General features: G+C 49.0%; 2 protein-coding genes and 1 long non-coding RNA gene across 4 annotated transcripts; 2 read left to right on the top strand and 1 right to left on the bottom strand.

Annotated features, from left to right (window-relative positions):
• Nucleotides 1-3,188: 3,188 nt before the first annotated feature.
• Nucleotides 3,189-20,632, bottom strand: rundc3aa (RUN domain containing 3Aa). Of its 2 annotated transcripts, none has more exons than XM_060070427.1 (11): nucleotides 20,001-20,632; nucleotides 11,386-11,501; nucleotides 10,016-10,149; nucleotides 9,557-9,642; nucleotides 8,140-8,229; nucleotides 6,759-6,839; nucleotides 6,012-6,177; nucleotides 5,193-5,350; nucleotides 4,621-4,734; nucleotides 4,046-4,128; nucleotides 3,189-3,357 (listed from the first exon to the last, which is right to left on the bottom strand). In XM_060070427.1, exons 1-11 carry the CDS (start codon nucleotides 20,078-20,080, stop codon nucleotides 3,215-3,217), a joined length of 1,251 nt encoding a protein of 416 aa, XP_059926410.1. In that variant the 5' UTR covers nucleotides 20,081-20,632; the 3' UTR covers nucleotides 3,189-3,214. The 2 variants fall into 2 exon arrangements, with proteins under 2 accessions (XP_059926410.1, XP_059926399.1); XM_060070416.1 differs by having other exon boundaries at nucleotides 10,016-10,152; nucleotides 20,001-20,629.
• On the top strand, nucleotides 12,913-14,700 carry LOC132471647 (autotransporter adhesin EhaG-like). The gene has a single exon (XM_060070856.1). It carries the CDS (start codon nucleotides 14,246-14,248, stop codon nucleotides 14,498-14,500), a length of 255 nt encoding a protein of 84 aa, XP_059926839.1. The 5' UTR covers nucleotides 12,913-14,245; the 3' UTR covers nucleotides 14,501-14,700.
• A 1,350-nt stretch (nucleotides 20,633-21,982) lies between the features above and the next one.
• On the top strand, nucleotides 21,983-23,371 carry LOC132471699 (uncharacterized). Its single transcript, XR_009528896.1, has 3 exons — nucleotides 21,983-22,117; nucleotides 22,224-22,307; nucleotides 22,811-23,371. It is a non-coding gene; the product is annotated as an uncharacterized LOC132471699 (long non-coding RNA).
• The last annotated feature ends 508 nt before the right edge of the window (nucleotides 23,372-23,879 follow it).

The following is a 23,879-nucleotide window of genomic DNA, read 5'->3' on the forward strand; positions in this document are numbered from 1 at the left end:
CTCATCAAAAGGGTATGTGTGCCACCAAAAGTGAGGATATGCCAAGAACTGCAGGGTGTCGAGGTGGTAGTAAACCATTTTAGGAAAATATCCAGTTGAAAAGGTAATCATGATGGATCCATGATGTGGGCATGCGCATGAGTAGGAATGGGGGAAGGGGTTATTGCTGGTGTATTGAGTATGTGGTACCAAATGGCACATGTATCTCACCATTTAATGATCTGCCATTTAAAAAAAGTGATGATGTTTGATGCAGTTTATGATGATGGTGAATGAATGAATGAATTATAAACCAATCTGCTTTTCAAAATGAAACGAGCACACTTTCTGCAAGTGTAACACCCGACACACACACGCACACACACCAAATGGCATTCACGTTGGGATGATATGAATGCATATTTACCCGTCTTGGTGTCTTTAGAGAGGTGTGCTCTCTTGTGAAGCTGGAATGGTACTGTGGCTCTCAGGGGTAAGCTAGGGTTGCCTGGCCAAGGCGCTCCGCCTCTGCACGACATCCTACCGCTGCTTCACAACGTGTCTCCCCGGACCGCAAGCTTCACCAAGCGATCAAAGTGTCTCTAAGTGTGTAAAAACGAGCCCTGGGCCCTTATGGAGAAGATGGCGTACACCCACAGGCTTTTGGGCTGACAAAACTATTCCCAAAAACAGGATGGTCTCTCGAGTTAGCCAGCCAGACTTCTCTTTTGTGTCATGTTTCTTAAGATCCTAACTTCAGATCCGACAGCCAAGTGTCCCGAAGCTAGCAGGTTTCAAATGGTATCGCATCCTTACGACTAAAAGAGTGTGATCACACCTATTTAAACTAACTTTTCATGAGTGCTCCGGCAGTGCGCCTGTCTGAAACATGACAACACAACAGCACAACCTGTGCAGCTCTCTCGTGTACTATATCATTCTCAAGGCGACACCAAGGACAGGATCTCCCTGTGATTGGCTGATGCAAAATACTACTGCGTGTTTATTGGTCGGGAGGTCTGTCTGTCTGTGGGGAATAAGCCCCCAAATGTAAGCTCCACCCCTTTTTAGCTGAGATTATTTCCCCAAAATCTTGGGGGCATGTCCCTTTTCCTGGCGTTTAACCCCCCCCCCCCCCCCCCAGCTCTCTACAAAGAGTTTCAAGATCTCGCAAAATAGGGGGTTCTACTCTCTCTCATGGAGACTATTCGAGGAAAATTTCAGTGAATAGGTGATGAAGTTTCATTACACACGATTTCTTTCACATGGCAATCATCCAATAGCTGTAGTAAGGAGAGATGGTAAACAACTGACAACTTGGCCTGCACTCCGACATTGAAGAAGGGCAGACCCCTCATAACTCCAGCTAGATCTTGGTCTATAATCCAATGTGGCTACCAATGTGGACGTGTAGTGATAGTTTTAGCATGTATATATCAGGATTATAACACGGTAGGTTTAAATTTAGTAGGCCTACATATAATGTTAGGCTTCACTATTAAATAAACTGATGTAGAGAAGAATTGTTCTAATCTGTTCCAAGGAATACCGCACAAATTCATGTTAATATGCATACTGAACTGTGGTGAATTAGTACTATGCAGATTTGTTTTTCCCAATCACCCGTTTCCATTCAGACCTTACGCTACTCCAACCACCGCTTAAAGTCAGAAATCCTCAGATAGACAGAACAGAGAAAGGCATTTTATTGCAAAATAAACAAAGTTCATCAAAACAATAATCCAGAGGCGAACATATCGAATGAACACTACAAGTGGATTATACGGAAATTCAATCAATCGATAAAAAAAATAAAGAGAATCAGCTGGATTTACAAGAATAAATTCAACGTCTGCATTTACGCATACCGCGGCAGTCATGGCTGATAACTCTAGCAGGATGATGGATCAGAGAGGGTATATAAGTACGATGTAGGCAATTCCTAATTCAGAGGCTGATATCACTCATTCCTGTCACTGAACACTCTGTGTTTCCTACTAGCATTTCCCAGAGCTTTGAGCGACTACAGAGGCAAACAGAGAGCCTCTTTATCAAACAGACACGCAAATATCAGAATCAGATATCCTTTGTTTTTTCCGATCCATTTTTAAAGTCCCAGCAGTAACTGCGGGTTGGTTCACATTAAGACATGGGATGTGCAGAGACAGGATGGCAACAGGGCGACGACAGCAAACAGACAATGTCATGGACAGAACAATAGCATTCACTTATGGACAGCGACAGGCGCAGAGTTTCGATTGGATAAAATGGCTGTGGTGGAAAGCTACAGCTTCACAAAATAAAAGTCCTGATATTTATTGGTTTTAATTCCTTGGGCAGCGGGTTTCAAATGGTTTGGCAGGGGGGAAAGAGAGGGAGGCCTTTCATTCTCTGAATATGTAGTTTCCACCCTTGGCTAAGATCACTCCAAATCAAATTAAAAAATAACAAAAAGAAACAACTCAAGGTTGTTCTGGTCTGAGTTCTCCCCCTAGAAGTGTCCGGACTCATGCTTGTACCCCCTGGGGTGAAGACACAGAGGTGCACGGCCACGCGACCGAGGGAAGCAGTGTTGGTGTGCAGAAGACGACGGATGTGACACCAAAGCAGAGGCGGGAAACCGAGAGAGGACAGAAAGTAAAACCAGGCGGAAAACAAAAAAAAAACAACAACGTACAAACAAACCACAAAAATAAGATGTGTCCTTTCGGCGTCAGCATCGTCATCATCATCCTCATCATCATCATCATCATCATCGTCATCACAACGTCACACTCAAGCATACGCAAAATCCGGAGATGGCGAACGAGTCCTTCCCAAATTTGCTCTCCCTACAGTGTCAGCGTACCGGCTGAAGCGAGCGCCGACGGAGGGGGGGTGGGGGGGGGGGGACTGGGGGGTGAGATGGTCAGAGCCGGGCGGGTGGGGTAAGGGGGAGGGGGGGGGGCGGCGGGCGGCGAGTGGGTTGGGAGGGGGTTGAAGAGGAGGAGGAGGAGGAGGAGGAGGAAGAGGAGGAGGGGTGGTCAATGCAGCATCCATAGAGGAAATGGGACGGGGGGGGGTTGGGTGGGGGAGTAGGTAACAGGATGGGGGTGGTGGAGGGGAGGGAGGGGGGGCCTCCGAGGCTGGGCAGTGGGTCTCGGTAGGGAGGGGGAGGGGGGGGGGGGGGGGGCGGGGGGGGGGGGGGGAAGAGAAAAAAAACTGGGGCTCCCATTCGTCGGCCCTAGTGCCTCTCCTAGCTGGGGGAGGACGCGGGGCTGGGGTCGGTGCTGATGTTCACCAAGCACTCACTGGACTTAAGGCTGGCCAGGGACTTGGAGCTGGGGAGGGAGGCCAGCGATCCGCACAGCCCCAGCATGGAAGGGGTGCAGTCCTTCCCTGCGGGGGGGGGGGGGGGGGGGGGAGAGTCGAGAAACGCGATGGTTAGTCAACACAAAGCAGAAGAGTCTTCTGGCCCTGCATCACTTAACCCACCCCCGCTCAGAGAAAAGGGAAAAAAGACACCGCCACCACCACCACCACCACCACCACCACCACCACCACCACCACCACCACCACCACCACCACCACCGCCGCCGCCGCCACCAGCAGCAGCACCAGCAGCTCCAGCCGACCTCAAGCGGGCCTTTGTTCGGGGGCCGTGTGTGTGGAGGGCTCCGGGCCGACGGCTGAGGGCCCGTTGTTGTTCTGCAGTTGGTGGAAGTAGCACAGAGGGCGGCTGTGTGTGCCCATTGTGGTCGACGCCCGGTCGGGTACCGGAGGGGCCCCTTAGCCTGGGTGGGTGTGTGGGGTACCAGGGGGCCCCCTAGCCTGGGTCGGTGTGTGGGGTACCAGGGGGCCCCTTAGCCTTGGTGGTAGTGTGAGGTGGGCGGGGCCCTAGCCCAGGTGTGTGAGGCGGGCGGGGCCCTAGCCCAGGTGTGTGAGGCGGGCGGGGCCCTAGCCCAGGTGTGTGAGGTGGGCGGGGCCCGGCGGGAGGGGCCCTAGCCCGGGTGTGTTGGTGTGGGGGTGTAGCATGCGGTACGGAGGGGGGAAGCGGCCCCGCCAGAGGAAAGCAGGCAGCCCTCACCGTTCTGCTTGCTGTCCGTCCGCTGGGAGTTGGAGTTGAGGCTGACGTCCACCGAGAGCTGCTCCAGGCTGGGGAAGCTCCTCCTGGAGGGGGGGGGGGGGAGGACCCCGAAACACAGAGGGACAGTCAGTCGGGGCGTCAGCCGTCAAGACACAGAACTGAGTTCGGGTCAGAGTAGATCACGTTTTATCAGAACTATTCTGTGGCGCCGAATAACTCAAAAGACAGAGCTGAGACCAAGAGTTTGATATGGCATTTTGAAAAGTTTGAAAAGTTTGAAATAGCATAAGACATTGACTAAAGGCGCCGTAGCATAGTGGATGATTTTGTTTTAACACAAGAAATAAGAGTGAAGCAAAACAGTCTACAATAACCGTAAGACATCACAGGGAGAAGTCTCCACGACATACCTCCCAAATATCGTGTCCAGAAAATCGAACACGAAATGTTTGTTGAACATTTTGGTATTATCTTTGGTATTTTTCTTATTTCGATAATGTTGTTCGGCTGTTCTGTATAATTCTTTGTGAAAACTCAATAAAAATGCAAGTTTAAAAAATTAGTAAAGGACTGACCTGCGGAAGAGCTTGATGTCTCCCTGGCTGTTGTTGATGGTGGTCCACTGGTTCACCTGGGGGATGGAGATCTCCTTGGACAGGTGATTGGATTCACAGGGGATGAGGCCAGAGCTGGAGGGAGCACACAGTATGTTACACTCTCATTACAAGTGCTCCACGTTTGGGCATGCAAACAAGCACTTTGGTGAGCTGTCTGGAGGTTAGGGAGAGGATGAAAGAGATTGCACGTAGTCGAAATTGTGATTGAGTGGTGTGATTTTATCTGTGTTTGTGTTCGTGCGTGCGTGCGTGCGTGCATATGTCTGTGTTCATGTGTGTGTGTGTGTGTGTGTGTGTGTGTGTGTGTGTGTGTGTGTGTGTGTGTGTGTTTGTGTGTGCATGTGTTATTTTGTGTGTGTGTTCGTACATGTGCGTGTGTGCTTACATGTGTGTACGTATCTGTGTTCGTACGTGTGTGCGCTCATATGTGTGCGTATGTGTGCTTACACGTGTGTACGCACGTGTTTGCGTGTGTGTCCGTGCGTGTGTATGCGTGCGTGCGTTCGGGTGCGTCCGTCCGGCCCCCTCACAGTTGCGCCTGCAGCTCCAGCACCACGTCCTCCAGCTCCTTCTTCTCCTGCAGGCTCTGCTCCGTCAGCTCCTCCAGTCGGGACCGCAGGTGCTTGTTCTCCGTCTCCACGTTCTTCAGCTGCGACTCCCGCAGCCGCACCAGCTCCTCCAGGTAGCCCTGCAGCGAGGCACGGCACCACACGGCGGAACTACGGCTCAGAGAACTCTCTCACCGGGGGAAGACGGGCTGAAGGCCGTGTTTCGGCCCCCGATTCGAATCCCCACCCTCTTTCTCAGAAGGAGCGTGGGGTGGTTAGCGAAGTGTTTAGAAGTATGTTCCCGATGGTTCTGGTGTAGCATTGTTGTTTATGCTCATATAGGTACTCAAAAACATATTATGGAGCTAATGGGGTAGGCTTGTTGTTTACTTGTAGCCGGAAGGTTGCTAGTTCAGTACCATTTGTGTTCATTGGGACGTCAAATGGACTGCATTCATGCAGCGCATTTCTAACCAGTGGCCACTCAAAGCACTTTTACAATATTGCGTAACATTCACACATTCATACACACATTCGCACACCGACGGCGGTGTCAGCCACGCAGGGCGACAGCCAGCTCGTCGGGAGCCTTTAGGGGGAGGTATCTCGCTCAGGGAACACCTCGACACTCAGCTAGGAGGAGCCGGGGATCGAACCAGCAACCTTCCGGTCACCAGCCAACCCGCTCTACCTCCTGAGCCACATGCCGCCCATGTTTAAGAATATAGAATAGAAACTTAAAAACACAAACTATTTGTGTTCATTTGGACGCCAAGGGACCACCCCCACGTCTGCACTCACCTTCTGGGCGTAGACGATCTTGAACCTCTGCTCCATCTTGCGGCACTTATTGCTCCAGCTCTCCTCGTCGGTGACCAGGGGGATGTAGGGGTGCTCGGGGACGCTCTCCTCGCTGTTGCTGCTGTCCACGCTTGTGCGATCGTCCTCGTCGCTCAGGTAGTCGTAGCTGCGGGCGCCGCCGCCGCCGCCGTGCGTTAGCAAGTACAAAGTTAGCAGCAGTGGAAAATAATCGTTGCTTTGTTTGAATGTGTTTTGTGTGTGTGTATGTTTTTGTGTGTGCGTGTGTTAGTATGTGCGCATGAGCGTGTGTTTGTGTCTCTCTCTCTCTCTCTCTCTCTCTCTCTCTCTCTCTCTCTCTCTCTCTCTCTCTCTCTCCCTCTCTCTCCCTCTCTCTCTCTCCCTCCCTCTCCCCCTCTCTCTCTCTCTCTCATATCCATCACGGTGGACCCTCTCTCTGCGTCAGTGGTTCCCGGTCCGACGCCCACGTTGATGGAGTTAAAATGACGGATGCACACGCTTATGAAGTCGGGCTCATGTACATTTTCAGCCGTAGGAATGTGGTCACGAGCCAAACAAGGTTTGGAATCTCTACTCTACTTAGTAGGAGGAGTAGGAGTTCCCAAACCCTTTTATCTTTCTCAATTGTCTGTTCACCGTGTTTAAGCAAGTTTAAGCAACGGTTATATGCTAACCCTAACTTAACTGTATGTTTGTGTTGGTGTACACTGGCATGAGCAGCACACTCACCTCTGAGTGAACTTTAGGTATGGTGTATAGTCAATCATGGCCAGAGATTTCCCATCCAGAACTTCACCCTTTAGACAAAAACTGAGCAGAAGGAACAAAGACGGAGTCCAATCAGGCTGTGATTAAGAAGACCTTTGATGCCACTCTCACAAGTGCATCGTGTACTCGAGTGTATTAACATATAAAAGCGTGTCAGGGTTCAGACATGATCTAATAAACTTGACTGCACCTACACATCACTGGCATTCCTATATCGCGGGAAGGTAAAACAGCTCCCCCTACTGGGGGCTGAACTCTCCCGTGAAGTGTTTTTCCCCCATAGACAATTTAGTGGAAAATTACATAATAGGCTCAGCTGTACTGCAAAACCACAGTCAGCATTTCTATTTATAACTAAAAGGTCTATTGTTGGGTTCGAAACACTTTACCTTTTCCAAAAAATATAAATTAGTGCTAGTTTTATTTCTTAGTCTATTACGTCATCGATCAGAAATTAGTCCCCGATGGTTTATTTTGAATAAAACTGTAGTATATTCTCCTAGAAGCGGTCAATAAGAAGTCAATGCGCTTCTCGTTCAGCTTTGGAGCACTATCTTGTGCTTTCAAATGTGATACATTTTATCTGGACAGAGCTCTCAGACGTAGTTAGACTGGGCTTCCAGAAGATGATTTTAAAGTGTTTTCCCCTCCGGGGGCTGTTACACACGGTGTTGATTCGATTGGAAACCTTTACAGACGCTTAGTCTAACAACGTCGGTGTCTGCAGCACAGTTTAGCTTGTCTGAGCCTTTCTCCTCTTTCGTTTTAGCTTCCCAGCAGGAAAAGTTGATTACTGCGGTCCGAGTTCTCTCTCTTTTCGCTTCACAAACATGAAGCGAAAAGAGAGTGAAACGTCCCGGTCACCAAGACTTGAGGTCGTCTGATTGGACAGCCTCCGAAAGGAAGTCTGTACTGAGCCGCTCTAGACCTCGTCTGATTGGACGAGCTTCTAAAGGAACCCGTACTGAACTGCTCTACAGCCCGTCTGATTGGACGGCCTCTTAAAAGAAGTCTGCACTGAGCCGCTCTACAGTTCCTCTGATTGGACGAGCTCCTAAATGAACCGGTTCTGAGCCGCTCTCCAGCTCGTCTGATTGGACGAGCTCCTAAATGAACCCGTACTGAACTGCTCCTCAGCTCGTCTGATTGGACGGCTCCTAAATGAACCGGTTCTGAGCTGCTCTCCAGCTCGTCTGATTGGACGAGCTCCTAAATGAACCCGTACTGAACTGCTCCTCAGCTCGTCTGATTGGACGGCTCCTAAATTAACCGGTTCTGAGCCGCTCTCCAGCTCGTCTGATTGGACGGCTCCTAAATGAACCGGTTCTGAGCCGCTCCTCACCTGAAGTCGATGGCGCTGAGCCCGATGAGCATCCCGGTCAGGACCGTGGCCTCCTCCCGCAGCATGATGGCCCCGTCGTCGTAGAACCGCCTGGAACACGGGGAGCGGGTCAGACACAGAGAACCAGGACAGAGAGAACATAGAACTATGATGATAGAACATAGGACTCTAAGAGATAGAACACAGTAAACTAATAGATAGAACATAGAACTATGATGATAGAACGTAGGACTCTAAGAGATAGAACACAGTAAACTAATAGATAGAACATAGAACTATGATGATAGAACGTAGGACTCTAAGAGATAGAACACAGTAAACTAATAGATAGAACATAGAACTATGATGATAGAACGTAGGACACTAAGAGATAGAACACAGTAAACTAATAGATAGAACATAGAACTATGATGATAGAACGTAGGACTCTAGGAGATAGAACACAGTAAACTAATAGATAGAACATAGAACTATGATGATAGAACGTAGGACTCTAAGAGATAGAACACAGTAAACTAATAGATAGAACATAGAACTATGATGATAGAACGTAGGACTCTAAGAGATAGAACACAGTAAACTAATAGATAGAACATAGAACTATGAAGATAGAACGTAGGACTCTAAGAGATAGAACACAGTAAACTAATAGATAGAACATAGAACTATGATGATAGAACGTAGGACTCTAGGAGATAGAACACAGTAAACTAATAGATAGAACATAGAACTATGATGATAGAACGTAGGACTCTAAGAGATAGAACACAGTAAACTAATAGATAGAACATAGAACTATGATGATAGAACGTAGGACTCTAAGAGATAGAACACAGTAAACTAATAGATAGAACATAGAACTATGATGATAGAACGTAGGACTCTAGGAGATAGAACACAGTAAACTAATAGATAGAACATAGAACTATGAAGATAGAACGTAGGACTCTAAGAGATAGAACACAGTAAACTAATAGATAGAACATAGAACTATGATGATAGAACGTAGGACTCTAGGAGATAGAACACAGTAAACTAATAGATAGAACATAGAACTATGATGATAGAACGTAGGACTCTAAGAGATAGAACACAGTAAACTAATAGATAGAACATAGAACTATGATGATAGAACGTAGGACTCTAGGAGATAGAACACAGTAAACTAATAGATAGAACATAGAACTATGAAGATAGAACGTAGGACTCTAAGAGATAGAACACAGTAAACTAATAGATAGAACATAGAACTATGATGATAGAACGTAGGACTCTAGGAGATAGAACACAGTAAACTAATAGATAGAACATAGAACTATGATGCACATAGAACAAGCCGTTTTCTACGGTCGCTGGGGATAGACAGCACATAGCCGGACAGCGTGGGTGTGTCTAGCGCGGTCACATGACGCGTCACCTGGTGGTCCGTGTGTCTCGGAGGGCGGTGGCGATGTACTCCGACAGACGCTTCTCCATCAGGGCCACGCGGATCCAGGCCCGGCCCTGCGGGCGCAGAGAGGTCAAAGGTCAACGCCGTCACTCAGGGGATCATAAGACCACATTACCGAGGACACAGGGAGTCATACTTCTGAGTGGTTGTAAAATATCCTGTTAAAAGAGCAACATCAAATGATAAAAAAGTAATTTCCTGAGAGCTGCAATACTCGACTCTAATATTTAAAATAAATATTTAAAATACACAACCCCCCCCCCCCCCCCTTACCCCTAATGCTTAGCAATCACTGGATTTCTTTCCATGGAACTCTATGTCCCTCCTTCACTGTGTAAAGATCTGGGCCAGATGGTACACTGGCACACACACACACACACACACACACACACACACACACACACACACACACACACACACACTCGCCTTGGCCCGCGATGTGCTGATGTTCTCGATGTTCTCGATGCTGGCGATGCAGTTGTTCTGCACCTTGCTGCAGGCCAGCCGGATGTACTCCCAGAAGCTGCGCTGGCCGTCCGAGCTGAACCAACCTCCTGACCCTGCTCCGGAGAACACAGAGCCCACTCAGGACCACTGCTGCTGGGGGGCCCGGGTCCACAGGCCGCCATGGGGCCCCAGAACCAGGCCCTACTCAGGAGCACTGCTGCTGGGTGGCCCGGGGGCTACAGACCCACCATGGGGCCCCAGAACCAGGACCCAGTCATAACCACTGCTGCTGGGGGCCAGGTGGGGCTAGGTGAGGCTAGGTGGGGCTAGGTGGGGCTAGGTGAGGCTAGGTGGGGCTAGGTGGGGCTAGGTGGGGCTAGGTGGGGCTAGGTGGGGCTAGGTGAGGCTAGGTGGGGCTAGGTGGGGCTAGGTGGGGCTAGGTGGGGCTAGGTGGGGCTAGGTGGGGCTAGGTGGGGCTAGGTGGGGCTAGGTGGGGCTAGGTGGGGATAGGTGGGGCCAGGGCCACCGTGACCACCCTGGGACCCCAGAACCAGGCCCCGAGTCATGTGATTCATCGTTACGGTGATGTCTGTCGCTGTTTTGTGCAGTAGGCTTTTTATTTTAGAAGCATTTTAGTCGCATTTGTTTTAATTATCTTTATACCCGACGGTAATCATCAAACCTAATGCGCTCTGCCTTCCCCGGCTTGAGCTAAGGAGGGGTGGTTTTGCATCAAGGATTGTAGAATGTGCGTCAGCAAATTGGAGGATAGTCAAATTACGTGACATATTATATAACCATTACATCATCTGTTCGCCTTTTGGCACAACACTCATCATTTATCTATACATAAATGTATCCGTCCTAACTACCATGGGTACCTATTTGCTGTTGTACGAACATGATATGAATATATGTTGTAGTACCACATTTGTATCTGTACCATTTGTATGTGTATGTTGTTCATTCGTATCTGTATGTTGAACGTTCGTATTTGTAGGTTGGAAATTTGTATCTGTATGCTGTAGCACCACATTCGTATCTGTATGTTGTGCGTTTGTATCTGTAGGTTGTACATTCGTATCTGTATGTTGTGCGTTCGTATCTGTAGGTTGTAGCACCACATTTGTATCTGTATGTTGTGCGTTCGTATCTGTGTGTTGTAGTACCACATTCGTATCTGTAGGTTGCAGCACCACATTCGTATCTGTAGGTTGTACATTCGTATCTGTAGGTTGTACATTCGTATCTGTATGTTGTACATTCGTATCTGTATGATGTGCATTCTTATCTGTATGTTGTGCGTTCTTATCTGTGGGTTGTGCGTTCTTATCTGTGGGTTGTAGTACCTCTGAACCGGTGGCTGAGAATGTGCTCTAAGATGGCAGCGAAGTTGAGGAACTCCTCCGACGAGTCATCGATGGGCTCGGCTGTGTATTTCTCGAGGAGCGTCTTGACAGAGAATCTGAGAGCAGAAGACAACAGAAGTATATCAATACACACGCTAAAGGGTCAGGGTCGCAGTTTGTGTTTTTGCAAAGGCTGTAAGTGCTAAATGACAGATTATACTGCAGTATGTACAACAGTACTACAGTAAGTACTACAGAGCTACAGTATGTACTACAGTACAGTGCTACAGCAGCAGCCGTGACATTGAAGATCTTTTCGATGGGGCCATCTAATCATACTGATGTCACCCCGATTGTCCTGGCTGTACATTGTGTCCCTACACAATGTACCCCTTGACTCCCTTTGACAGCGTTGCCATGACAACAATACAATCGACCCCCTTGTGTCAAGCCGGGGCAGATGACACGGGCAGCGGCGGCGGCGACGACGCTGTATCCCGGGTCAACCCCAAGCGCCCCGCCGAAGCCCTCTTAGCCTCCTGTCTTCCTAAAAAGAGCCGCTCTAATCAAACAGTGATCCAATCACACACATCCACCCCTCCTCCCTCTCCAACGCCGCGGTTCCGATCTATTTAGGACCATCGCTGCCACACTTTGAGCTTTTTGATCTCGCATGCTCAGCCTACACCCGAGCCTCCGTCTGCGGGGAGAGCATGCAGAGCGCGTGCTAGCAGCCAGGAGCCAAGAGCCGGGCTCTGTGTGAGAGAGAGCGAGAGGGCTGACCGCCGAAGCCTCCGCCTCCATGGGCAACACCAGCATCACTGAGGGCAAGACGGCCCTCGCCGTGGGCAGCACCTCCATCGCCAGGGGGAAGACCACCGTGTCGGTGGGCAAGTCCTCCGTCTTCAGGGGATTGACCACCACCTCCTTCGGGGACTCCACCATCTCGCGGGAGAAGACCAAGGTGGCTCTGGGCCGAGCCAGCTTCACCAGGGGCACCACCACCACTTCCTTCCGCAAGGCGCTGATGTCCAAGCGTCGGACAACCTAGATGAGCAGCACTCCGGGAGCCAGGGCCAGGTCGCCGCGCGGGGCCACAGCCGCTGCCCCCACCGCCTCCGCGAAGCCCCCCAAAAAAGACTCAAAGGACGATGAATGGAAAACAGCATTCCTGTCGAGCAAGACCTCGTTCACCCGAGGCAAAGCCTCCCTCCTGAAAACTAAGTACGCCATCGCCTGGGGTAGATCCTCCGTGTCCTGGAGCCGCACCACCGTCACCCTGGGCAAGACCACCGTGGCGGTGGGGAAGACCTCCGTCACGAGAGGGGACACCACGAGCACCCTCACCACCCTGACCGTCAGCCACGGGGCCAAGTCCGTGTCTGTGGTCAAGACTGTCCTCACCCGGGGCAAGGAGACGCACAGCAACGTCTACTGGGATTTTCACACGTGAACACATGTCTGAGGTTAATCAGTGTCCACAGGTCAGTACCGGCACTGGGCCGTAGGGCTACCTATTACCAGCGGTGTGTGCTTTACGCCGGTAGGGATGTTGTGGGTTTGTGTGTTTAATTTTTTTTTTGGTATTTGTTGCCCTTTGCTTCTGACTGTGAGTGTGTTTTTCCATGTGGGACGGGGCGAGGTTGGAGTCTGCGGTTGTGTGTTGGGACCCCGTCCTGTGAGTCGTCTGATCGCAGAGATCATTATTCAAACGTTATAGGGGGGGATGACATGCGTTGGCAGCCAATGGAGTGAGGGGGGGGGGGGGTGCTCATGTATGTGGAGACATGCGAGGGTGGCGCCTTAGCTCTGGTGACCACATTGTTCTCCATGTTGGTCATGTACAGTCAAATTAAACCAATCTCTGTATCGACATGCACAACTAGTATACACTGCCAAGAGATCAGGGATGTGTTTGTGTCGCAAGCACAGGTGCATCCTCGTAACAATTCTGTTGACTAGAGAAAAACTACTACTTGAACCGTGAACTTCTGTAGAAGCCTGTGAAGAAAATAAGCAAATGTACGATGTAACCGTTATAAAATGTAACCATGCCTAAACAGTGCTTTGCTTGGCTTGATTATTTTCTATTGATTTACACCAATGCTTTTTTAACATCGAATTATACGAAATGACACTAAATGGGGAGTGAATAAAGTATCAGCAAGTTGCATTAAATTCAAGGACAAAATTCTCCAAAGGAATTCATCAGAGGTGTAAGCAACCACACCCAGAATCCAAACTGAGCGCAACATTCTGGCTCAGGGAAACCTCAATAAGTTCACGGGTGCGCCTCCATTTTGACCCCTTTTGATTTAAAAGCATATCCTTCGAACCCCACCACACTCCAGCAGAAGAGGCTGACTTTTATCAGGGGATGTGGGCCAAACAAAGGCACAGAAGAGGGTGATGTCACCACAGCTTGTCCCTCTCCGACACAATGTCCCGTTCAGCTGTTGTTGGTGTCGTCGTGGCCCCCGGGGGACAATCGCGCCACTGTCCCCCGTCCCCGCGGCGAGGCGGTGGGCGCCTACGTCTGCCTCTGTCCATTCACGCGGACACATGGGTGGTATGTGGCCTTCCCCGGCCCACGTCGCGCTGTTCAACGAGAGCATTATGTGACCAACGGGGGCTGCAACCATCCAGCCGTAGAATCCCGCGCCGCTGCCCGCAGCCAGCCACTCGCCATTCCAGAGACCGGGGGGGGGAAAGCAACAGAACTGCGAGCTCTGCATGAGTGTGCGATGCGCCGACGCGACGACTGAGCCCCAGACTCTGCCTCGACACCTGGGTCCAGACCGCCGAGACCAGCACCACCGCCACCACCTCCAGTACCAGCACCGTCATAACCGGCTCCCCAATGGGCAACACCAGCATCACAGAGGGCAAGACGGCCCTCTCGCTGGGCAACACCACCATCAAGAGGGGGAAGACCAAAATCGCCATGGGGAGCTCCTTCATCGCACGGGGCCGGAAGACCACTTCCCTGGGGGCCTCGACCATCACCAGCGGGAAGACCAAGATCGCCCTGGGGGGCGCCTCGTTCAGCCGGGGGACCACCACCACGTCGTTCCGGAAAGCCTTCTTCCCGAAGCGAGCCTCCAAGACCCTCTAGAGCCGGGGGTTCCGAGGGACAGGGAGGGGAGGCCGGGAGTGGTTTTGACGACACATAGACGACGGGGACAAACAGGACGACGCCATCACGAGGGACATACAGACGCTGCCGGGACCACTGCCGAGGGCTCACCACTGCGGACTTCTGAAACTGGATTACGTTGTCATTGGGAACCTTTGCTCTTTTAGATCATGCAGGAATTTCTCAAGGAGACAGGTCAGTGTCATGGGAGCGTGCCCTGCCTCGGGCAGAATGTAGGGGGGGGGGGTGTAGGGTGTGACGGTGCAAAGTGAAGCTTTTGCTTAGAACCAGCTCATTGTGTCAGCAATAGCAGTAGTGCATGGGGTCCCATGACAAGGGATAACTGGACAACACTGAGAAAACCAGCCTGTTGCGGGTGTCATCATGTACAGCCGAGAACCCGCCATAACAAGATAATACTTTGAGTAGAAATTTGGGTATTTGTTTTTTGTCTTTTTAAAATGCACTCAAATATCAAATGTCACAAGTTGGCTTCTTCAGATTCCGTTGGAGCTACAGTTGTTGGTTCAAGTGCATTAGGGCGTGACAGGGGAGGTGACATGTGGCTCACACTAATCGGGGATAAACGTTCTCTTGTTCTGATCTGTAAATCCGTTTCGATGCATGACCTCGATGCACCGCACCACAACATCGTAGTGGACCGACGTTGCTAAAAGGTGTGCTGACAGGAGTCAGGAGGAGTGGGCCTCTGAGGAGGAGCGGCGTACCTCTGATGCTAATCAGTGTAGTGGCCCGGCGGCACGCTCGTGGTACGCTTTGACACCGAACAACAACGACTCGGAGGCTCCTCACAGGCCTCTTTTGTCCGACCCCCTCGCCCGATCTCATTGGCTCGCGGCCAAGCCTACACTCTCTCCTCTTCAGATGCCTCTTGTTCCCATTGTTCCCCCGCTATACTCACAGGTCTGCGTGACCAGAGGCCTCCCTCTACGTCACGCGTTAGATATTTCCACATTTTAACTAACGCTAGCGCTAAAAGCTTCAGGCTTACACCAAATGTTTATTTCAGTTTATCAACTCCTCTAATAATCTTGCCATGACCATCTCTTCTCTCGCTCGCTCCTTTCCCAGATTCCCAGCCTGACAGCCTCCTCCTCCATCACCTGCCATGTCTCTGTAGTGCTACCACAAGCAACTACGTCCGATAAAGGACTTCTCGCCAGCCAGCCACTGAATCAGGCTACACCACCTGATTGTGGTTCAGACCAAGCATCATGGAACATCATGTCTTTTGTCTTTTGGGATTTGTGCCTTGAAGGACCAGCACTACCACAAGAATCATCCATAAGAATGAATCTAATCTTATCTGGAATACCACCAGAGTACGGCCAAACCAGTGCTGTGTTGCTTTGATGGAAATCGATTTGTTTTCTAGCCGATATCCAAAGAACGTGGAGAGGTTCAGTGCCCAGGGTGTGTCCCCCGCCCACTCTGCCTGTGAATTAGAGGGTGGGGAAAGTGTCTGTGTGGGTCAGCGTAAGTGTCAATGGGGTCATGTTCAAAACATGGCTGGAAGAGGAGGTGTTTTTGTGGACTGGAAATACGTTGGAGCAACGAAGGGAGGATTGATCAATGGATAAAACAAACAGCCTCATGCAACATCAGATAAGGTCCTGTGATGTAGGAATCAATGGCTTATGGAGGACAATTGATGTGCAAACAGTAACAGGTCTTTGCCTGATGAAATGTACATCCGCCTACGATGTTATCCCAAAGACCTGATCTCGTTTTTGGTCAAAGCACAGATGAGATATGAAGGCCAAGCAAAGGCAAATTTTCAGCCTTCAGTCTAGAACCGAGACATACAGTGCTACAGTTCAAGTCAAACATTAGAAGGGGACGGCGAGTGAGAGAGGCAGATTCAGCCGAGTGAGGAGGGACTGTACTGCAGGAGAGAGGATAGAAATGCTGGTGAGGGGGCAGGGAGTAACTCACTCAATCAGTCTAGCGGGAAGCATCTCAAAGCCATGTGAACCTGTGGCCCCAGTTTCACGTTTCACTTTTAGAACGTCCCGGTTGAAATTCTACCACCAGGGAGTCTGACTACTAGGAAAAACTCTATTGAGTCAGAGCGAGATCCCCTGCCGCCCCTGCTAATGCTGTGTTTGTTCACAGGACGACGCTAGACGCTAGGCAGCCACTGAAGTCTCGCTCATCTTGTTTATTTCTTTCTTAGGTTCCCTGTGACAACACCGCCGGCGTTCGCCCAGTCATGGACCTCAGCATGAATAGCAGGAGAAAAAAAAAGGTGTTACTAAACCCGCACACACAACAAAACGACTCCCATCGCACACACAGATCACACAGTAAAGCGCCGCTTGTGGCCAGAAGTGAGGTTTAGCATTTCAGTGAAGATTTCCCCGGTTTAGCCAAAGCTCCACATCAGATCTCCTCGATTCAACCCCCGTCTCAGAAAAAGGCTAATTGAACCGGCACGTGAACAACAGCAGTGTGCAAAAGTACTCCCCGACTCCGACATGGGACACTGGGAGAGATTTTAAAAAGGTGTTGCCCGTAGCAACTGCATGAAGTGGTGTGAGATTATTTGTTATTCTTTTGGGTAGGAGACATTTTACATGTGCTCACAAGCAGTATTGATTTTCTTCTTCTTCTGCTGTTTCTTCTGCGTTCTCTTTCATTCTAAGAACGGTGGAAGGGTGCATATTTCTTTTAATTCTTCTTTAATTCCTGGCACGTTGTCCCAGTGCAACAACTTGTTTACAATGGTGTTGCAGATTCAGCATGTCCAAATGTCCAGTACTGTATGTGTTCCGCACTTCTATTGTTTTGGTTTTACTCTTGATAAGAAAAACGTGTTTTAGGTTTTATGGGATTACTGATCAGGGATCTGTCAAGGGAGCATAAAGTAGATCAACTATCCCAAATGAGTTAACGACATTTTCAGCAAACGCATTATACGTTTGCTGACAGTGTCGTTAACTAATTTCGGATAGTTGAGAAATCTGAAAAATGGGACTGCAATCGCAGTATATCTTAATTATAATCCCCCAATATAAAAACATAAAAGCCATTTAAAACCCCTTGCGCTATGCCTCAAATCTCCTGAAATGATCAAATCCAATGAAGTGAGATACAGGAAAAAAGAATCCAGTATATCTACGTGTGTTGATGTTGTGTTAATGACTATAATAGTGGGGGAATCGATAGGTCTTTCTATATTATTCTATATTCTGCGTACATGTATTAGAGAACGCATTAGCCGTGCTAACCCAGGACTAACGCAGGCCTAGCTGAGCTCTAGTTAAACCCTTTTCTGAACGCAGCCCAGTCTCTGAGTGTAGCCTGTGTATTACGGCGCTCCTCCTAGCCAAGCTGCTCTATGCAAACACTGTCCCCAGGCGCCGGACACCCTGCCCTGGCTCCACGTCCGCCCGGCACAGCCCCCTATGGATACTATTGTCCTTCTCTCACCGAGACTCAAAGAACACAGAAAATCGCACCCAAAAACGAAATGGACTTCTGGAAGTGAACCCAAGCTACTGTCAGTGGAATGTGCTCGAGATGATGGAGAAGGAGGAGGAAGAGTGAGGGAGGGAGGCATGTTGTTGTACCAACTGCCCGGCGGCCATTTTGAGGGACAATGGCTTGGGGGGGGTAAGAGATGAGAGATGCATGGAGGGGGGGGGGGGTGGTCTGAAATTCTAATCAATGTCATGTCCTTCATTAAACCACGCAAAAAGTGGAAGGAATTTGTGTATTTAAGCCTTACTGATGTTGAAAAAAAAAAAGCTTAATATTTATTTTCGTCTCTCTTGTCGTATACGTCTTCCTGTCTGTCCATGTGTTTTACATTTAAAAAAAATGCTCTAAGCCCGGTTAGTCCCTGAGATCAAACTGAACCGAATCGTTGTGCGTTTCCTAATCTGTTGTTCGTGTCTTAAGTCTGTTATGAGCCCCTTCGTGTTGAAGCCTGCTCAGTGTGATTCTGTGTTTTTCTGTTCCACTCTATGTGTAACTAAAGGCAAACCGTATCTTGGACAGAGAGATATCGTAATAAAACAAATATGTGCTTTATCCGATTGTGTGTTCATTGTTGCGAGTCTCAAAATCAAGCCTTTAGTTATTTGTTTGTTGGCCTTAAGGTGTTCATAACGCAGTCAGTAGCACCAACAACGTCAACAAGACAAACCCATCTCCTAAGAGGACCGGTGTGCGTCCAACATCATCTACAAAGTGCTGCCCATGACATCACTTCCATGGCAATAAACACAGTTCCCTTGACAACCGGGCGAGAAGACTTGAGCTCTTCTTGGTAACAACAGTAGACAAATACATTAGCAGGGTTTACATTCCAGCATGGAAAAGCCCTCCTGGTTTATGATCCAGTGTGAACACAATAGACCACTGAAGCCGCGGGCCACAGGGACGATAATTAGCCCCAAAGCCTGCACACTGGGAAAACAATGACAGCCTGTAGGCAACCTACAGCCCAGCTCTACTGCTGCCAACGCAGCCACATCCACAGCTCACACTTGGGGTCTTTGGATCTGAGTGTGAGGGTGGGCTTACACAGGATGACAGCCCGGCATTGTGCTAGCTACATTTCATACTTGTAAAACATGTAAGACATGCAGAACGTTTGTAGAACATGTGAATGGAGGGCTGTTGTCTGAGAGGGGGGTCTATTATTGTCTTTGGGCGGGTATGTTATTCATATTCTACAATAAAAAATATGTGATAGTTAAGCATCAGCTAGGATGGCTCTCGCAGATCAAGGTATGTATGGGCAGATGATATCTGCTTTCGGTTTGCATGGACCTCGTGAAATGAACAACCAGTGTTGAGTGTGACATATGAATATGATTAACATAACAAACAAGATCAAATAGCGTCGGATTACAATTGTGTGTCACATCAACTCCCCCACTCCAAGCAGCTCAGACTGCTGCTACCGGAGCCTCCATTCATTTCTTTCAATGTCCTTGTCCGGAAAAAAAGGCCAGTCAGCGGCAGCCGGCAGTTCTCAGGGAGGGTAACTCAGCATCCTATTAACCCCCTCGGCCCGGATGTGCCGGTTATTATTAATGACGATCACGACTACGCTCAGGAGCTAAATGTCGTGCCTTCAACATGCAAGGCTCAGATAAACACAGCAGAAAACGCCTCGTAGTCCAACCACGGATGTGATGACGGGGGGGGGGGGGGGGAGGGGGGGGGTACCTGAAGGTGAAAACGCACCTGCAGCCTCAGAGATAGCATAGCAATCACTAGCCACCCGGATCACCACGGTTGACAATATCAAACTAACATCTGCGACGGTGACATCGCTTACATCCCAAACAGCCGTTCTAACATTATCTCCCTATGCATGTGAATATATCGAAGCATCACTTCCCTGACCCATCCCTGGGTGACCACCGAGCGGTACGGGGTGGGGGGTGGCAGGGCTGGCACTCAGACAAGCGAGGAGATGATGAGGCGAAACGGCCTAGTATACCTGCAGACCGTGATCAGGTTCTTGCGCTCCACACAGACGCTTCGCGTAGACGCTTTTTTCGATGTCAGCCCCATAGCCATTTCTGTTTGGATGGAGACCGCTGCCTTTCATCAGAGGGTTCGGAGCCCGACGCTGTCCCAGTGCTGCACAAGGACTCCTCCCTCCTCCACGGCCCTGGATCGGAGGATAAATATCCGGTGCCCTCTGCGGGGAAGGGAAGAGATGCTGAGGAGAGGGAAGGAGGAGGAGGAGGGCATCAGACCAACGACGTAAACATCGGGAGCGGGATCGAGTTTGACTCCCCGATCACGAATCGCTGAGCTGCATGCATTGGTTCTGTGCCCCTGGTGTGGCTCACGTTTTTTTTTCTCCCCCAAAAAAATACGTCAGAACCCCGAAATCGCCTTTTGTGCGTTTTATCCAAAACAGTCAGTCTCAGCCTACAAGAATGAATGAAAGTGTACCTGTTTTTAAAATGTAATGAAAAGTTATAATCGAGTCCACGAGTAAGTATGTTGCAATAAAGGGACTTAAGAAATATAATAAATGTGGTGTAAGTCCAATGGTTCGCAGCGCCTCAACGGGGAGCGCCTCGCCTCCAGGCCGCCAGGGGTCATTGATGGGCGTTGGACCTTTTGACATGAACAAACAGTATTACATTATGTACATTATACGTGTTACATATTAACATGATTAACATAATAAACAGATAAGGGTTAGATAAGGGTGGTCTTTAAATTGTGTCGTGCATCAACTCTCCCCTAGAATCTCGGACAACTGAATTAAAGGGACTTATTTATTGAAATATAACAAATGGGGTGTAATTCCCATCGTTCGCCAGGAGACGGCGCAGCGCCTCACCCAGGAGCCGCTCCAGGCGAGTAAGGTCTCGCTGCAGCCTGCAGGACATAGACATCCAACGTCCAAGTGCTGTCACGTGACGACAAGATGGCGGACGCGGTGAGACACCTGAGCTGTGTCCCTATTCCTCTACGAATAGTCAAATCTCCTATCCTTTACTTAACCTTTGTGGAAAACGTCATCGGGTCAAGGAGAGATGAAAATGTTCTTCCTTTCTAACATAGGAAAAGACAGCGCTGTTTAAAATGAATTCGACTCTACTTTTCCTAACCGACGTCATTGCGCGACGGGGAGTATTGCTGACCTCTAGCGTTTCTATGGTGGAACTACAGTTTTCCGAATTTGGTCTGCAACAGGTGTTCTCAAAGTTTTGACAGCTGAGGGCCAATTTAGGAACCCAAAATTTGACTGAGGGCCGCTGTCACACTAAATTTGTACCGGCGGCGAAAATTGTACCGGGTATGTAATCAGTTGTCCGTTGCCAGGACGAACACTATGGTAGTTTAGGTCTAGTTTTGATCATTTTATGACTTTAAATCTGTGCCAAGCTGTGATTTTAGTTAATTCATATGGGGGTTATGCAAGAGTCATATGAGCCATTAATGTTACTAGTGCTGCTACGACCATAGTGGATGAATTGCTGAACGCGACAATCTGCAGACGTTGTCTAATTTAAGTGTTTAAATTTGTCTTCCATTTTACAAGTGAACCTCAGATGCAGGAGGTGGGGTGTATTGCGTCCCCAGGTGATTTACTGCTGAGACCAACTGTGTTTGTAACCATACCAGGCATCCATGGCTGATGGAGCTAATGGAGGAGCCGTGCTGAAGGCCCTGAGCTGGTGGAGGAGCTGGTGGAGGGCCTGCCTGGAGAATGAAGTCTATCGTGGGTTAGATGGAGCCTGACTCTGAAGTGATCATCACACTCACTGCCACTTCTCGTAGAATACTGCTACCACAAACTACCGGCGTTTGTACCATATATACCAGACGACTACATCTGTTTTACCACATGTTGAAGCAAGACTTCCGCTGTTTGTTCCAGACCAGGACTCTGTCTGAGGAGACCAACAAGGATTCCTCGTAAGTTTGTATTTACTTACATGGTTAATTAAAAGGCAAAATACAGCTGTTACTTTGACATGCGTTAACCAACTACCGCTGTGTTTTCTTACTAGAACGTGTTTCTGGAGCGGAGGCGAGCTGGTTGGGGAGCCGTGAATCTGGAGGATGACCATCACTCTACCAACAAGGGTTGTAAGTTTGTATTAACCAAACAAAGTGGAAATAAAGGGCTTAAAAATAAGACAAATTACATGTTTTTCACCAGACTTTAGGGCCAGACTCACGCTGTTTGTTACAGACCAGGACACTGGCTGAGGAGAGCTGATGGAGGAGCCAAGACTCGAGCCAAGAGGACGACATCACTCCACCAACCAGGATCCTCGTAAGTTTGCCTAAAATAAACAGAGTGGACTTGTTGTAACGCAGGATTAGTTTGTCCAGTAGGCCTACCAGGCTCAGCATACTATTGTGGTTGTTTACCAGACAAACCGAGCTGCTACTTTGTTACGCGCCATTAGAGCCCAACTACTCCTGCGTTTGTTACCTTGCATTAGAGTCAAACTACTACTCTGTTTGTTACCTTTACATTAGAGACGAATTACGTTTGTAACCAGACCAGGAATCTGGATGACTGATGGAGAAGCCGTACATCTGGAAGGCAAATCCTGAGGACCAACAGGACTCTACCATCAAGGACTAGGTAGGGGGTTGGGGGTTCAACTCTCAAACCAATGGTGCCGGGTTCAAGTCCTCAGAATACAGTGATGCGTCCCTGAGCAAGGCGCCCTAAAGCCTGCCTGCTCCTTAATGACTTATCTTTGGTTCAGATAATGTTGCATCTTTTGAATATTGAACCTAATCAATGTCCTTGTTTGGTCCGGGCAGACACACCTGAGCTGAACCTCACCTGATCCTGTTTGGTCGGGGGTAGACACACCTGAGCTAAACCCGCCCTGATCCTGACATCCTGCTGGTCCCGTCTCCTCAGTTCATCTGAGCCTCGTCCTCCAGAAGACCTGCTGAGCTCAGCAGTCTGAGGCTGATGGATCAATGACCTCCAGTGGGAGTGATCTTCTTGACCCCACATGTAACCGTGTGCTTCCACACGCCTTTCCCTCACGTCTGTCACTAACCTCACTACTTCACTACTCTCTACTGCTTCCTCTTTTCTTCCTTCTCTGTGGTTCAAACCTTTACACTGAAGGCGCGTCTTCCTGCCCTCAGAGGGTTTAGCGTTAGGGTTGAGAGTCAGGGTTTAGAGTCAGGGACAGAGCTGGTCAGGGAGGACTGCTTTTACACAAACCTCTTCACTTGCTTTCGGAATGGTGGTGACATTTTGAAAAGATTCATTTGGGAAAATGTTTTCCTCTGCTTTCCTTTACAAAATTGTATTAAACTTCTGTCAAGTGTTTTTGTTTATATATTAAAATCCCACATTGACTTCTACATGTTTGGTGCGGTTCATTTTATTGTCCTTTAACTTGTTTAATGTCAAGCTAAACTCCTGCAATACATTTAATATACATGATTGTTATTCAGCAATGTTCACATAATCCATTTTGTAAAAATATGAAACCTCCATATTACTACCAAATTCAAGCCTATTCGTGTTTAACAATGTATATACTGCCCCGCAGGCCATTCTCTGCTACTACACACGTTCAATCCACCAACCCGTCTCACATCAATGTACTATCGCTACGTTGGTTCAAACGGAAAATGTAGTTTGGTGGGAGACTGTTGTCCAGCAGAGGGAGCTGTCATACACCTTAATTATACAGGAATGTCCGTGTATTTAAATTTTTTAATGTTCATGGGCTGGTCTAGTTTGTCTGCAAATAACTCTGCCTCCAGCAACAGGATTGGTCGTAACATATGAAGTGAAAGAAATAAAAGCACAGTTCACCAGATCTGAGGTCAGCTGCGGTCAGATTTTGGATCATGAATCATGTAT

Source organism: Gadus macrocephalus, chromosome 2 (assembly GCF_031168955.1).
Source record: "Gadus macrocephalus chromosome 2, ASM3116895v1".
NCBI lineage: Eukaryota > Metazoa > Chordata > Actinopteri > Gadiformes > Gadidae > Gadus > Gadus macrocephalus.

Excerpts from the sequence above, each read along its gene's own strand:
- rundc3aa (XM_060070416.1), bottom strand. The coding sequence starts at position 20,080 with ATGGCTATGGGGCTGACATCGAAAAAAGCGTCTACGCGAAGCGTCTGT. Across the intron at positions 5,351-6,011 it reads AGATCGTCTACGCCCAGAAG|GGCTACCTGGAGGAGCTGGT; the intron begins GTGAGTGCAGAC and ends GCCTCGCTGCAG. Across the intron at positions 4,735-5,192 it reads CTGGAGCTGCAGGCGCAACT|CTCTGGCCTCATCCCCTGTG; the intron begins GTGAGGGGGCCG and ends TGCTCCCTCCAG.
- LOC132471647 (XM_060070856.1), top strand. The coding sequence starts at position 14,246 with ATGGGCAACACCAGCATCACAGAGGGCAAGACGGCCCTCTCGCTGGGC.